The sequence below is a fragment of the Ambystoma mexicanum genome, chromosome 11, assembly GCF_040938575.1.
Source record: "Ambystoma mexicanum isolate Mex_15411 chromosome 11, UKY_AmexF1_1, whole genome shotgun sequence".
NCBI classification, from domain to species: Eukaryota; Metazoa; Chordata; class Amphibia; order Caudata; family Ambystomatidae; genus Ambystoma; species Ambystoma mexicanum.
This window is the reverse complement of record NC_090934.1, coordinates 864,333,585-864,350,234: the sequence shown is the minus strand read 5'-3', so window position 1 is coordinate 864,350,234 and position 16,650 is coordinate 864,333,585. Positions and strand designations below refer to the sequence as shown.

At 47.8% G+C, this 16,650-nt stretch overlaps 1 protein-coding gene across 2 annotated transcripts in view; it reads right to left on the bottom strand.

The window, feature by feature from the left end:
* The window catches only part of INCENP (inner centromere protein), a 675,150-nt gene extending 660,299 nt beyond the window's left edge, over window positions 1-14,851 (bottom strand). Inside the window, exon 1 of one of the 2 annotated variants that reach the window (XM_069623903.1) lies at window positions 14,831-14,851. Coding sequence is in view for 1 of the 2 variants with exons in the window: in XM_069623901.1 (XP_069480002.1) it covers window positions 9,990-10,278 (289 nt within the window). In the remaining variant the exon portion in view is untranslated. Of the gene's footprint in view, window positions 1-9,989; window positions 10,294-14,830 lie in introns of those variants that run through there. The other variant, XM_069623901.1, reaches the window with a different exon arrangement.
* Between the last annotated feature and the right edge of the window lie 1,799 nt (window positions 14,852-16,650).

Below are 16,650 nucleotides of genomic sequence, written 5' to 3'. Positions count from 1 at the left end.
ATATACGTAAACCTGAGAACAACCTAGAGTCCATATTGGCAGTGATACAGGACTTCACCTTACATTCTGGATACAAAATCAACACTGCCAAATCTGAAATTTTCCCATTGACACAGGCCACCACCTGCCCCTCACGCACGCATGGTCTGAGATGGTCCTGCGATCACATCAGATATCTGGGGCTCCTGGTATCACTATATATAGATAACTACGAATCCACATTGCAGACGATCCAAACTAAACTCCAAGTTTGGACTAGATTGCCCATATCACTTGCTGGTCGGATAGCGGTACTCAAAATGGTAAACCTTCCCAAGCTCCTATATATCTTTAATAATGTACCAATATGGCCAGGCAAGCCTTTTTTTGAAAACCTTCGGTCCTTGGCAACCACCTTCATATGGAATGGGGGTGCCAACAGGCTCAAATGGGAAAAACTGGTGGAACCCTACGACATGGGGGGCTTCGCTGCGCCCGACTATGAACTGTATTACCTAGTGTCACAATCTCAGTATGCCAAATACTGGCAGAACACCACAATAGAAGCACCACACGTCCCCATAGAACGGCACTCGGTCCGCCCAACGGACCTATGATCTATAATCTTTGCGAAATCTTACAAAGGCGAATGCAGATATGACCCCGCATCTTGCACAATTGCAGCATGGGCTGCAATCAGCAGGCGACTCCACATTGAAACTCCCTATGACTCCCAAGCTCCATTATGGAATTTCCCGGGTATTGCACCCATGTACGACACCGGTATACAGAAAGCTTGGATTATGAACTACGACATCACAATTAAGGCCATGTTCCCAAACAGTAGTTTCATTACCCCTGAAGACTTCGCAGACACAGTGGGGCGGGGCCAACTCGTCAGTTCACAATATCACTGCATGAAGGCAGCGTTCAAGAAATGCTGGCCATCTTACCCAACTGAGCAGCCCGATCACCCCTGTTACCAGGCACTTCATGCACAATCTGGCATAGGTGTCTCCACACTTTATAACATAGTCCAAACACACACAAAATCATCCAACAACATAAAGGCCTCCTGAGAAGAAGACATGGGTACAACAATAGAGGAAGGAACGTGGACCAGATACTGTCTAATTACAAAGAAAGTCTCCCTCAATGTAGGGCTCAGACTCATACAATTTAAAATACTTAATAAGCTTCACTATACCCCTGTCAAAATGGCTAAATTTAAGGAGTGCACAAATATGAACTGTCTCAAATGCAATAACCATCAAGCAGACTCATACCACATGTATTGGGCTTGCCCTAAAATAACTTGATTCTGGAGGGAAGTAGCAAGCATTTTGGAAGCTATTACACAAATCCCTGCACAACTCAAGCCCCAAAAATATCTGTTCGGCGACATAGGAAAACTCCCAGAAAAAAACAGGAGACTGTTCAACATTGCATGTGTAGTGGCTAAGAAATGTATCTTGCAGAAATGGAAAAGCAGCTACGCCCCTCGCGCAGAACAGTTCCTTACAGCATCGCCATACGTACACGAATGTGAAGAAACATACATAGGACTAGTCCCCTCACCATGTAGACCTAAAGACATTTGGTCAGCATTCAGAGCTTACCTTCTTACCACCTCACCAAGCTCTGGAGAGTAGATACCGACTGAACTATTTGCTGTGACTCTTGCAAGAAACGCCTAATGTGTTAAAAATAAGCCCTATCATCAGAAAATGCAATTATATATTGAATTGAGTGGGAGAAAACATTGTTTATGCTATGTGCATCATGTATTACCGGGTAGTTGAAGCGTATGTAATGTGAATTGCAACCAAAAATAAAGTTTAAAAAAAAAAAAGAAATGGGCGATGCACCTGAGAGCCAAAACAGAGTCACTGCCCCGTTAAGGTATGATTATACAAAACAAATATGGGAAGTTTTCCCTAAGGCCACTTATTGCCTTCTACCGCCAGAAGGTTCACCCCCATACTTACCTATGGGGGTGAAGCAATTCTTTATCTACTGTGGCAGGATTAGGATCTCCTTGAAGGCATTTTTTGGAGAAAAATCTTGTCCCTTCCTAAGTCATATCCTGTACAACAGATACATTTTGAACTAGCTTTAGAATCCATGCATTCAATCATAGCATGGAAATCATTAGACTTGTTCAGAAAAACCTTGACAGAGGACAACCTACCACCAATAGACATATTAAGATCAAGACCTAACTCCTCACACGACACAGTGCTCTACATAAGGAAAGAAGCTTGCATACAGATGATAGACAAACTGGAATGCACAGTGGAAATGCTGCAACAGCGACCTCTCGCAGTGAAAACAAGAATACAGCGCAATGATTGGCTAGAGACCACAGACAATAAAAGTCAATACAAACTGTCGATAAACTGTATCCATGAACAGAGCGTTAAATCAATTACCGCCATATCCAAAGCTCTTCTCCTGCCAACAGACCAGAGACATATTTCTCAGAATGCCCCTTAATCAACTACCGACAAGAGAGGGTTTGGTACAAACCAAACAAATTCCGAAACCTCCATCGCATGTCGATTTTGTCAATTTGATGCCACCCGGAATCACTCTATCATCTCATCATGGAATGCCCAGCCCTAACCAATGTAAGAAGAAAGTATTCCACTATGCTTCCCTCAGAAGTGTGCTCGCTTTCTTGCGAAGATCGCTGGGCCACCCTGATGTTGGGCAGTGACAAAAACCTCATACTTAGAGTGGTACAATTATGAAAAGAAGTTACTGAAAATATCTTAATATAGTTTAGATAAGAGTTTGGCAACTGACAATCTGCGGGCCATCAATTGATTGGACCAGGATACCAGGAAAGCAAAATCCTGACATTCTTAACTGTTAATCTGAGACATATGCTTGCACTGTCTTTTTACTTTGCCTCTTCTTTTTCTTTTATTGTGTCTTTTCTTTTTTTCTTCTTCTTGTTTTTTTTCTTTCTTTCGTTGTTCACTTTTTAGTTTTGTTTTCTAATAGTGGTCTAGTAGAAAAGAAATTTGAGGATATAATGAAAACGTTTGTTAACAAACAAAAACATTTAATTTAGCAATAGCCTGGAAATAATAGGATCAGAGTCCCCCGACAACCCCATGTGCCCTGACAAACAGGATGTCGCTGATCAACCTTGACAATAAGATTCTTGCGAAGGTTCTCACCGCCAGACTGCTCCCTTTAATGCCCAGACTGGTACTATCAGACCAGGCAGGCTTTATTCCGGGTTGCAATACAACGTTCGGTATCAGACAGCTGTTTGGCGTCATGGAAGCACTTGCTCCGTCATCTCAGGCTGCTACAATTCTACTCGATGCCAAAAAGGCCTTCAACTCGAATGTCGAATGGCCTTTCTTTTCACAGTCTCAAGATGGATGGGCCTCGGGATCCACTTCCTCAAATTAGTCTCCCTCCTCTAAAAACAAAACACCCCCTGCTGAGAGTCATCCTGGGGAGAACAATGTCTACAAGTATTGAACTACAAAGAGGGACCAGTAAGGGCTGCCCCCTGTCAGCCCTGCTGTTTGCTTTGGTGATGGAGCCACTGGGCACCGGCCTTCGGTTCCGACAACTGGACAGGAGCCTCTCCCTCGGTCCCCACAGACTAATAATCTCCCTGTATGCCGACGATGTGGCCCTTTTCATCGGCAACCCTTCGGTGAATCTAAACCCAGTCATGCAAGAGGTGGTCAAATTCAGTACCCTTTCGGGTCTCAAAATCAACCACACTAAATCTGTCATTTTCCTCCTAAGCCCTGAAACCAGAGAATTTGCAGATGGCTATGGGTTTAGATGGGAAAACTCCCAAGTTAGATATCTGGGAATCGTAGTGTCTAGGGACCACCAAAACCTCTTCCATGACAACTACGAGAGGGTAAAAGAAACGCTACGAGACAAAATAAACAGATGGAAGCTCCTTCTGCTTAAGTGTGGGGCCGTGTCTCCCTTGTGAAGATGGTGATTCTGCCCAAACTTCTTTACCTCTTTGCAAACTTCCCTCTCCTACTCCCACAAAAATTCCTCTTACATCTGCAGAGTCTGATTCTTGAACTCATCTGGGCCGGCAAACCCGCAAGAGTGGCATACACAACGCCGATTCAACCAGTTACAAAAGGAGGGCTGGCACTACCCGACCTAGAACGCTACTACTGGGCCGCCCAGGCCGAATTTCTTGGCCACTGGTACACTACACACTTCATCAGACCTCACGTCCAAATAGAGCGAGCCCTGATCACCCCCAACCTGCTGAGGGCAGCTATTATAGGCCACATGCAAGTACCACAAGCAACTCTAAATGTAGTACTCTGTACCTATGCAATTTGGAGGAAAATGGTGCAGAAATGTAATGACTCAGTCAGATTCTCCCTCCTTATCCCAGCGAGATTCTTCCCAGGAGTTCCACTGACTGCAGAAAAGGTATATCTTCAGTGGGCCAGCAAACTACAGATCAACACGTTAGGCGGCCTATCGCCGAAGGAACCTTTCTAACACCCCAACTTGTACGGGACCGAGGGCCACCACTGCCCTAGATACCTTCATATACTTTTGACTATGCCATGCACTCCAATCACTTTTCCGTAAGTTCCCGCTGCAACCACCTACTTGGCAACTGGTACATGGAGTGATCCAATCTCAAGGAGAGGGGAAACTAGTATCCACAATCTATAAAGCTCTCTTGTCCAATACAACCGTCCAACCAACGGCGTCGAGAACAAGATGGGAAAAATCCCTGGGGGACGCGATTCGAGACGAAGGCTCGGCCTTCATCCTGAGTCAGACCCAGAAAGTAGCTCTAAATTCGCGTTACAAACAGATACACTTCAACTACTTACACCAGGTGTATCACACCCCAGCAAAACTCCACAAACAACGTCCGATAATACCAGCGACATGTGAATGCTGCAACACCCCAAGAGCGGATTTTATACACCTGGCCTGGGAATGTTCATCTGTAAACCGATTCTGGAGTTCAGTGATAGAAAAGACATCCACAATTATAGGCGAACAAATTGAACCCGACCCAAAGGTTACGTTACTGGGTCTAATCAGGAAATTAACGACCTCAGTGAGGAAACTTGCTGGACTACTATCGGTGGTAGGACGCTATGTCATGGGGATGGGGTTGCACTCCCCCCCACAATTATGGCTGCAAGATATAGCCAGGTGCCAAGACGCTGAATCAAACTTTATTTATACCCTACCCCTGCATGCTAGACCCCTGGACATATGGGGTCCCTACATTGCCTATCTGCTGTCGGCTCCGGCCACTGACTCTCCACACGGCTCATCCCAATGAACAATATTCTACCAGCTGCTACATTCTTTCCAGCGAGAAATGCAATGCACATAACCGGCATTTCTACGACTGTCTTATATCCTCTTAATAAATCACTGTGGGGGGCACGGGAGGGCGGGGGTCACAGGGCGCACTGTTTTTTATGTCGGCCCACTTAGCCTTCAGAGAGGAGACAGAAAAACTCAGCTGAAACCGGTCTTGAAGAAATCTGGAAATGTCAGTAAAGCACAATCTAGAGGTAACAAGCAACAGGCCGGGAGGATAGCTCAGGGGCAACGTGTTTGTCTTGGAAGCAAGACAACACATAGCAACACAGGTTCGAATCCCAGTCTCGCGCTTAGAAACCTCTCCGGTTATAAAAGAACAATTATAACATTATTATAGCAAAGAGTTCCCGGCACACTAGTTAGAAAATGTGTCCCGCTCTCTATCATAAGAACGCAGAGTTGATGCCTTCTTGGATCCCTGTACCGCCAGAGAGACAGGAGAAGATAATACTTGCTACTCCAACCCCTTCCTCTCATGGACCAGCCTGCCCAAATCCAGCTGTTGTGAGATGTCAGTTCTGCTGCCAGAATGGATGGAGGAGATACTGGAAGGAAGAAAGGCAGGGTAGCCTCCAGGTACAGTGGAATAGGATACCATGCTCTGTGTGTCCAATATGGACATTGGATGATCTGATCCTCCTCAGCACTCGACAAAGCAAGGGACTAGGCGGAAACATGTTCAGCAGCCCTGGAGACCACAGGACAGAAAGGGTATCCACTGCCCAGGTCTCCCCCTCCCCACCCTGGAGCAAAACCTGGCCACCTTCTGTTTGCTGCTGGTGGCAAACATGTCTACCTCAGAGAGACCAAATTGCTAGACTATCCCTGAATGTGAATGGTTCTTGACTGCTAGACCATTGCAAAGTCAATGAGAGGTTCCTGCTAAGACCATCGGCCAGGGAGTTGCTCACTCCCCTGATGTGGGCTGCCTTCAGAGACAACAAGTTCTTCTCTGCCCAAGAACCCAATTTCGTGCAAAAACTCCACCAGCAAGGGGGAGCTCATCCTGCCCTGCCGATTCACACAGGAGACCGCATTTGTATCGTCTGAAAGGACCTTCAGCAGCCAAGTAACAATCTGGCAAGTGAACCCCAGCAGTGGCCATCTGACTGCCTCCAACTCCCTCCAATTCGAAGAATGACGGGACTCAGAGGGAGCACACCATTTTGGCATGATCCAAAGGACTGCGTCAAATCCAATGGTGCTGGCATTTGTAGTTAAAACTGTGTGCAGAGGAGCTTTGAGTGGAAACACCTTGAGGAGATTGCAACACTCCAGCCTCCACTGCAAGGCCTTTTCTACTGTGGCTGTCACTGGTATTAGTCTCTCCAACTCCTAAGCCACATACTGCCAGAATTGATACAGATGCCACAACAGTGGCAAAGATCAAGTCTTGGCCAAGGTGTGATAAAAACTGTCGCCATCACCAGACCCTAGATCCATAACCATTGCCTGGCTGACACCCTTTCCTGATGGTAGAGAAGTTTTACTGCCCTCCAGGGATTCACTGCTCTTTCCTCTGGGAGACACGCCATGCCCAGCATCATCTCAAAGCAAGTCCCAAATGAAGCGGACATCCTGAACTAGCTCTAGTTGGAATGTATTCTGTTTGATAAAGAAGCCCAACTGCTAGACCCTTGACACTTCCAAGACTGCTTTCTGTGTCTCCGGATAAGAAGCTTCCTGAACAAGAAGATTGTCCAGGAAAGCATAGGCTCTTAGACCCGTCTTGTGTAGCAAACCCACTATTTATGCCAGGGTCTTTGTGAAAACTCTGGGAGCAGTACCATGTCTGAACGGTAAAACCACAAACTGGAAATGCTAGCCCAGCACTGCAAACCATAGAAACCTGTGGCAGGATTGATGGATTGGCACATGCAAGTAGTCATCTCTGAGTGCCAACTAGGATGCCAAGCAATCCCTGGTTGTTGTTAGCAGGATGATCTTCTATGCCGTATTAATCCTGAAAGGTCAAACACTGGACTCCCTGTTTTACTCCTTTTAGATTCAACACCAGTCTGAATCCCCCTGATACTTTACCTATCAGGAAGATCCTGGAGTAACACCCTTGTCACCATGACTCTTGCCTAACAGGCTGAGTCACCCTCTTCTACAGCAGGCTCTGTATCTCTGACATCAGACAGTCCCTCTTGAAAGGATCCCAAGGCCAAGGGATCTCTTCAACACCTGTCTCTACAGAGGGCAGTGAACTCTATTTGATAACTTTCCTTCAGACCTTTCCATGCTCAGGGATATTTCAAGAAGGGGAGCCGGGTATCTTTGAAGAGAGAAATCCTCTCCCTACTGGAATCCGTCTTGAATCTCCCCGCCAGTCAGGAGCGTGCTATTTAGGGGGAATGAGGACCTGAACTTCAGAAGTGGCAACCTCCACCTTCTCATGAAAGAAATTCTTCCATGATCGTGTGGAAGAATGCGTGGAACTTGACTGCTTCCAAGAAGCCGCAACCTGTTTAGCTAGCTGTGGCCCCTTCTTCCTCAGAGTTCCTGAGTGTTTATCTTGATTATGGACTCCCTGAACTTTCTCCTCAAGCTTGTCCCAGGACAGCTTTGCTCCCTGAAAGGGCAGATACAATGCTGAATTTTTCTGAGAATTCTCATTCTGTCAGTCTGTAACATGGATGTACCTTGTGGCTGAAACTGTAGTGCCCATGAAAATAGAGGCTTCTTGGACCCGGTTTAAGGCAAAGTCTGACATGAGCTCCAGTACGGCTGAAAACCCTTGCCCCTATACCACCATTGCAAAGAGCCCTTGAAAGCCTTCCAGGAGAGCCTGCATGGTGAAGGAGGTTTAGGTTGATGAATGCAGAGACAAATGAGAAGCTGCATAATTTCTACATAATGCTGAATCTACGCTTTTAGCCGTAGGATACAGAACTGCTGTCTCCTCTGTGATGAATACCTCGATGTGGTCACTTCTCCCTGAGAGGGAGACCCTTCCCATGGGGACAGGGAGGTGAGGCCACTACCCGAGAATCCCCCTGGGGGTGGTACTCAGCGGGAGAATCCCATGGATGTGGACCCTCTCTCTGGGACTAGATTAAATATTAGGGCACCTGGCAAAACCCTGAAAAACCCAGGTAGGTATATTAGAGTAAACAAAAACAAATTTTCAGGGTGAGAGGTGACACCACTCCAGCATTCTGAACATATATCACAGTCACTGGAAATACATTTGTTTCACATCTATGGGGGTCATTCCGAGTAGGGCGGTAAGGGTTAACGGTCACCGGTAACGAGACCGGTGCCGTTAAACCCTTACCGCCCTATTCCGAGTTCCCTTTGCGGGTTGGTACTTAACGCCTGCTTTTTGCAGGCGTTAAAAAAACAACCCGCAAAGGGACCTAGGAGCTAATTACGGCACCGTAATTTACGGTGCCGTATTTAGCGCCTTCCGCATTCCCATTGAGCCCTATGGGCCAAAAATGGGAATGGGGAAGGGCCCATGGTGAATGGGGAATTACCGCCCCCGCCAACCTTGGGGTGGGGCGGTAATTCCGCCATTCACCATGGCGGAGTCGGAAAAACAACGGCGTCAACCAAGGTGCTAATAGCGCCTTAGTTAACGCCAGGGTCGGAATGAGGCCCAATGTGTTTTAATAACATCTGTATAAAACTGATAGAGATAGAGCACCCAGGAGTGTTTGAGAACACAATACAAATAAGTATGATCCAGTGGACAGAACTGGATCTCAATGCAATAAACAGCAACAGCAAAATGTTACTCTTGTTCGATTATAACACTTGTGCGGTCACAGGAACGAACATAAACTCAATTTCATGAACATGTATACAATAAATCATAAAGAAAAACAACAATGCTAGGATTGTGCACTGTTCAGGTGGTGTTTCACGTCGACACAACAGTGTTTCATCCTAAAGGAGCTGTGAAGTGCAGCTTGGTGGACAGGCCTTCATCAGGACGTGTGATGGAACCAATGGTAGTCCCGGGATCTCTATCAAAGACTTATCCAGTGCAAGGGTAAGCGAGAAAATCCATCATAAGTATAGATGTCTAGACGGCCTTGAATGCGCCGTAAGGGAAACAAGTATGTACCTCAAGCGGTAAGGAATGTTTTCAAAGTTGATAATGGTGAAGACACTTCCTGCAGAAGGTATCTGCTAAGCCAGATTGTCCAACAGTGACAACGCTTCTGTGAATCGAAGGGTTCGTCTCTGCTGAGAAGCGCGGGTCCGCTCTGAACGCCCTTTCCGCGTTCAGATACCTTCTGCAGGAAGTGTCTTCACCATTATGAACTTTAAAAACATTCCTTACCGCTTGAGGTACATACTTGTTTGCCTTACGGCGCATTCAATGCCGTCTAGACATCTATACTTATGATGGATTTTCTCGCTTACCCTTGCACTGGATAAGTCTTCCATGAGGAAGAGCAGGGTAATGAAGAGCCCTACGCAGAACCAATACGAACATGCTAGCTGTTGGAAGCTAGAAAGACAATCAGGCATAAAAACTGATGAAGGACCCTCCATGTTGTCAGTCCAGCCCAGTAGCAGCTTCACGCTGGGGAGGGAAGCATCACAGAGGCAGAGAAGATGCGCTGCAGATTCTAATGCCTGGAAGGAGCAGGCGGGGACCAAAAAGGCAGAGAAGAGCCACGACCTACCTGGTTTTTGGGAGATCTGGCGCCTGGTGGCAAAATCCAAGCCAGTGGAATGGTCCAGGTGAGGCCCGACTTGCAGTGAGAAACCAGCCTGGTGGAGCTGCCGAAAGCTGCAAGAAGGCACCGAGAGCCTGGGGAAACCACAGAAGCTTACTTGAGTTGCTGAGTGCCGGTACCCTCGCAGAACAAGGTACAAAGGTACACAGAGGGGGCTTAGAAAGGTACAGGAAGACCCCAGAGGCTGTGGTTGGGACGAAGTGCAGGGGCATCTTCTGCATCTGGCCATGGACATCGTACCAGCCTGCCCCTGGGACACTATGGGACACCAGTGTCAGGGAGGCCTTATACCTCTGAGGATGGAGGTGTGGGGGCTGGTCAGGGACCTCGCACCAGTCCCCCCCCTGAGGTGCTATGGGATGCCAGCACCTACGAGGCTGGGTACCTCTCGGGTTGGCAGGTCTGGCCCTGCCGGCATTGGCGGACCATGGCTGTCTTCTTGGCACGGGGCCTCATGGCAACCTGGCCTGCAGGCCCTGCTCACTCAGGGTGGGCTTGCAGGCCTCAATGAGAGACACACACTCAGATCATACCGTTATGGAGTTTGCAGCCATTCTCTCGCACATGCCTCCCGGGCTCCCTTTTATTAACTTGGGCCATGACACAGTCTTGGCCCATCTTAAAAGGGCAATGCCTATGGGAGGGACACATCCCCTTAAAGGGGAAACACACATGGGATGGTTCACTACACAACATCCCTCCTTCTTCATAAGGAACAAAACAACTAGTAATACAGCATAACTGATTTTCCCCCCTCCCATTACAGAATGACATTACTTCAGAGCCGTGGGACCAACTTCAAACAGGATGTGCTATTAACACACGTATGGTCTCACATTCTTATATGCAACTTATCACCTACCGACCCATCACCCTCAGGTGATGGTCACAGGGGCACGCCCCCGGTGGATGGTTGGCAATTGGACCGCAAACTATAAACCCTTTATTAACCTGGGATACGGGCTTGCCACCATTGCATGATGCTCACGGATAGCCACTGGTACCATTTAGAGCACCCCTACCAACTGCAGGAGCACAGCTTCACATCATGGTCCTTTACTGAGACCACTTTAAGCATGTAAATACTATGCAGGTCCACAGCATCAAAACTCATGTTTACTGAGTCCTCTTAAAGCAATGGCAGGACTGCAGGAGACCAGTTCACCTTCCTTCCGCGTCCGTTCAGGAGTCACTTCCCCAGGTCCAGGTCCATTGATGGTACAGTTCAAAGCCGGCAAAGCCGCACCTGGCAGGTGCCAGGGACCACTTCGGCCTAGTCCCTTGATGTTGAGCGCAGTCCGTGCAGGAATCACGTCTCGGGATCCAGGTCCATTGATGGTGCAGCTCAAACCCGGCAAAGCCGCACCTGGCACGTGCCAGGGGCCACATCGGCATAGTCCCTTGACTTTGGGGCAGTGCAGCGAGACACAGCTCGCCGGGCATCCAGGCTGCTCGACGTCCTGCTTACAGGGTACGGGGCGATGGGACATCACTCACCCCCTTTCCCGGCAATGTTACTCCAGTCCGCGACGTGCTGCTCTCCAGTGGCATGTGAGGGCGCACAAGCACTCCTGAAGAGCTGCAACCCTCCCCTTGCCCAATGTACCACTTTCTTTGCGGCGGGTGTCAGGGCCGCCCGTGTTCGTTGGTCAGATCACAACTGCAGGTTGAACTCAGGGGGCCAGTAGGTACCTCCTCGAGGCCCCCGTTGGCCTGGTCATTCAGCGGGACAGCATGCCGGGTGATGTTAGTGGCCGGCAGCCATGGTATCATCAGTGGCAGGCCGTCAGGGCCACTAGCTCCCTCGTCCTCCGATGGTACAGTAGGGGGTATTCTTGGCATGATAACGAGGCCACTTGTGGGGCAGACAGGGTTTCTTGTGTGACAGGGGGACTTCCCTGGCATAGTGTCTTATTTTCCGGATGGCACTGCTCCGGGCCGATTGCTTCTATGCTGGTTGGCCTTGTGGGACTGGATTGGCGTTCCTGGTGCGTATTGGGAGTCAATCTCTCAGATCACCTGTCAGCGCCTAGCTCGTCTCCCCCGGTGCTGGAGTGCCATCCCTTTGTCGGGCTAAGCGCAGGCAGCATCACCTGCTTGTTAACACTGGTGGGATGTGCAGTGCACAGAGCGCAGGATGCCCCGGTGCTCATGCCTGTGAACCCTGAATAGCATGAGGGTGACAGTCCCACATTGGCCACAGTGTGGCCATTGTTGGTGCTGGGTCAATGCCATACTTCAGTCAAACAGGGCGGTATTTGGTGGGCAGAGTCCTTTGTCTTGTACTTCTCTTGCACAGAGGCATGGAGCTCATCTGTCCCTGTCGCTGTCATTAGGGTTCAGGAATTTACGGCTGTCACGACTCGCTCCCTTCGCTCCCGTTCCCGCCACTTGGGGGCATGTTTTGGGGCTTATTCCTTGCTGGACATTTCCTCCGAACCTAATGCCACAGTGCTGTAATGAATTGGGAGCGCTAAATCCCTATTTTCCAAACTACTTCCCTTCCGGATCCATTCCAGGTTTTTGGCAGCCAGCATGCTTCTTTAACCAAATGACTGTGCTTCCCAGAATGCCTGGCCCACTGCTCCACCTCCACCCTTGCAGGACAAGGTTGGGTGGAGGATAGGCAACACCTGTGGCTGCAGGTGCAGCAGTCAGCACACCTGAGGCGTGTGCTCGTTAAACAGCTTTAAAAGCCTCAGTCTCACTTCAGTCCAGCGCTGGTCATCGTTTGCAGTGTTCCTGTTTTTGACTAGTCCCTGGTTCCTGGTTCCTTGCCTTTGTACCTACTTCCATGTTCCTGTTTTCTTGTTTCCTCCGCCCTGAATTTCGGATTCATGCGCTAATTGATTTCTGCTTCCTTGATTTCCCTTTTTGTCTTCCTCTGTTTGCAGGCAGCATTTCTCAGTGCTTTCCCCTTTTAGATGCAGCCCAGTTTGTCTGTGTTCTATATTTCTTTGACTCTGTCCTTTGCTGCTGTTACCCGTTTGCCTTAGCCTTCCTCTTAGTTTAGTTTCCTGTCTTTTCCTTGGAGGGGTAGGGAGAAGTTTGCATAGGTTATTTCGTTTTTCCCTGCTCCTGATCCTTACTTTCTAGAGGATCCATTCCATGTTTTCCACTGCACTTCTGCATTTATTTTCCCTTTGATTTAGGTGTGGTGTGCGGTAGTAGCTAGCTCCTGTGTGAATGCTTATGTTTTCCTCACTAATTTGTAAACACTATTCCCACTTAGGTATTTAGTTTTCCTTCCATTGCTGTTCTAGCCTTTCGGGGTCCCAGTTTCTTCAATAGGATTCGTGGGCTAGCTGACATTCAAGAGGTTTATCTCGTCCTCGTGAGTACAGTTCTTAAGTTCCCTTATGTAATACCATCAAGAGTGTTAGTACACAGATCCTGTCATTGCTTGCCCTCCACGTGGGTTTAGCGCTGTCAGTACCTGTAACAGCAATTGGGGGTAAGGCGCTTGCCGACTTTCCTCGCGGTCAGGTGCTTACCCCACATCCCTTTTCATATATATATTAGTGTCACACTCTATTTGCACTCCTGGGTTCTAGCATACCTGAGTCGTAGTTCCTGGGTGCACATTTCCCTTGCCATATTCGCTGCCTTTGTACTCGCCTGACTAATCTTGACAGTATGACCAGCCCAAAATTCCCATTGAATATGGCAAGTTTAAAGAAGAAAGGCAGCAAGGCCTCTAACAAGTTAGTACAGAAAGCTTCCCCTACATTTACCTGTGACAATCAAATCACTAGTCTTGGCTTAAATGAACTCCTTGTCACGAATGGGCATTTACGAGCAAAGTATTTTTCCCATAGGATGGCACATCCTACATTGCCTGATCCTAGTTCGATCTTTTGTTCTGATCCCGATTCTATGTCAGCGCAAGCCTTAGCCGCAGAAAACAACACACTGTTAGACTTATTATACAAGAGTACCTCTGTTGTTGAACCCCATGATTCCAGTTGTGCTTCACCTCAGATAGAACAGTTTCATGGTACAAACATAACGAATGGAGGGGTTCCTTGCATAACTTCAGTTTTCTACCCTCAGTCCAAATACTTCTTTGCACAAGTACATACGGTAGTCCCTAATGTCAAGAGGTCTAAGGTCAATAGATTGCTTAAGGGTAACACAGACCAAGTTAGTATGAGAAAGTATAAATCTCAGAACCTGAAAGCAGTTGAGGACAATGCACAATCGGTGCACATCCAGATTGCTAGTGCAGGATCCAGCCCTGATGCCACTATGCCTCCCCCTGTGCCTACTGATAGTGATGTACAGTTAATGCAGGGCATGCTAAGAGCTAAGCTTGAGGAGTTAACACAAGAATTCATTTCTTTACAAGAGGAGAATAAGATCTTGCACGCATACCTGAATACACCTCAGACTTTATCCATTGATGTTGATGAAGTGAAAACAGTTCAGCCCCTGAGTGCAGAGACTTTGGTAAACCATGATAATTGCCAATATGTTAGATCTATTGGAAGTGAAAGTCTTTCTTCTAGCACAGCGCTCAATCTGGGCACAGTTTCTAACAATTGTTCTGCTGATTGTCAGGGATTGCAGTTAGCTGAAGATTTACAAGCCACTCCTTTACCTAAAGTTTCCTGTGTAGCAGTCTGTCATAATTCTGAGCTAGCACACATACAAGCTTCTGATCTCCAAACACAATACACAAAGGTGGCATACACAGATTCAGTCACTACAATAGGCTTAGGTCCTGCTCTTGATACAGCTGCTGAGACTGAAGTAGATGTTAAAGCTGATGTGGAAGACGATCTTACCTCTGGGTTCACTCTTCCTTTTGCCAATTCTGATCAATACGAACAGTCAGAGACAGTACAGATTTCATGTTCTGATGAACTCATTCCACAGTATACAGAACCAAAAGACCAGCAGGCGATTCCTGAACTGTTGATTGTTAATCTGCCTCTTTCAGAAGCTAAGACAGAGGAATGGACAATTGACGAAATCCTGATTAACAGAGACTTTACTATGGTGATTCCACTGGTTGATTTTGACTTCCACAAAGAAAGAGACTCTGTGTCACCCACTAAAGAAAAGGACTGCAAGGGTACAGTTCAGTCCTTGGTTACTGGAGCCAAGGAGTCTAATGCCCTAAAGGTGCCCTCCATTCCTGAGCCACTAATGTGTCTATCAACTTCTGAGACTTCTGTGTGTCCTCCTACAACCATTGACTCTTCTATGATCCAATCCACAGCCCTGCAGTCATCTTTGGTACACGTGTCTTCAATCAATGAACCGCTGTCATGTCTGCCATTTAATCAAGAGCCTCCACCATGCACGGGGTTAGTCCCAAAGACCCTGACATGTTTGGATTCAGCTACCGAGATGGCTCCAACTCGCATGCCTTCAGCTTCAAAGTTTCCTCTGGCCTGCCTGTCTTCAGCTACAGTGACTCATCCAGAAGATCATCCTTCAGCCAGAGAGCCTCCGGTAGTCCATCATATGTGCATGTCTTCAGTTCCAGAGTTTATTGCTTGTTTGCCTTCAGTTCATGATACACCGGTATCCTGCTTAGCTTCGCTTCCAACATCAGAGGTATACCTGTCTACACCATCAGATCCTGCTATATTTTCTACTGCTCCAGACAGTCCTCCTGAATCCCAAACATTTACTGTCGATGAACGTTTAGATTGCCTTTCTTTTGCTTCAGGAGGAGCACCAGAATGCCTGCCTTTTCCACAAGACGATTCTCCCAACTGCTTCACTTTAGCATCAGAACCTCCTAAAAATGCAGCATCAGAGTTTGAGACTTTTGCCAGCTCCCGCTTCAGAGTCATCAAGCTGGACCAAGTGGTGAGTCAGAACCACTCACCTGGGTGTGCACAGGGGGTGGTGCAGACCGGCGTATTACCTACAGAACTGGTGCAACAGAATACCGCCAAGAAGCACCAGTTGGGTGCTAGCAGCCAAAGGAAGGGAATGACTGCTGCAGTTCAAGATGTGTCTGTTATTGCTCCTTCTGCGAGTGTGCCTGAAATACCAAGTACTGTGTCTATCACTCCTATCGGTAGGCCAAACGTCCCTGCTGTTTTATCCAACGTGCAACAAAGTGGCTACACGACTGTCACCAGGAGTACCAGCCTCGTACAACCCATGGGACTTCCAGGCATCCAAGGCGTAGAATATGTGCAGTCAAACCTTAATCATTTTCAACCACAAGCCTTTTCCCAGATGGATGACAGAAAAAGATCTGAACCTCTACCTCAGCCGCCACTTTCTCTAATGGCTGAACATGAACATTTCCTGAAGCCTGCAACTTCCTCACCTCCCGCATGTCCGCTCTCGGCAGAAAGGCTAACAGAACTTCTACCATCGTCTAAGGCAAGTTGCACCAGCCTGCCTCCCTCCTCAAAGACTTACAAGGGTCCACTTCCAGTGACTGAGCTTCCTGGACCTTCCAACTCTGCTCCAGGTCCTGCAAGTTCTTCATGCCTTTCTTCGAACCATGAGTTTCTTCCTCACCAGAAGTCACCGTTTCCATCAGTATCACCTCCAAAGACAACACACTCCTATCATGGAAGCCCATCTGCCTTTGCCCACAAGCCACCATTTCCATCAGTGCCACCTCCAAAGAAAA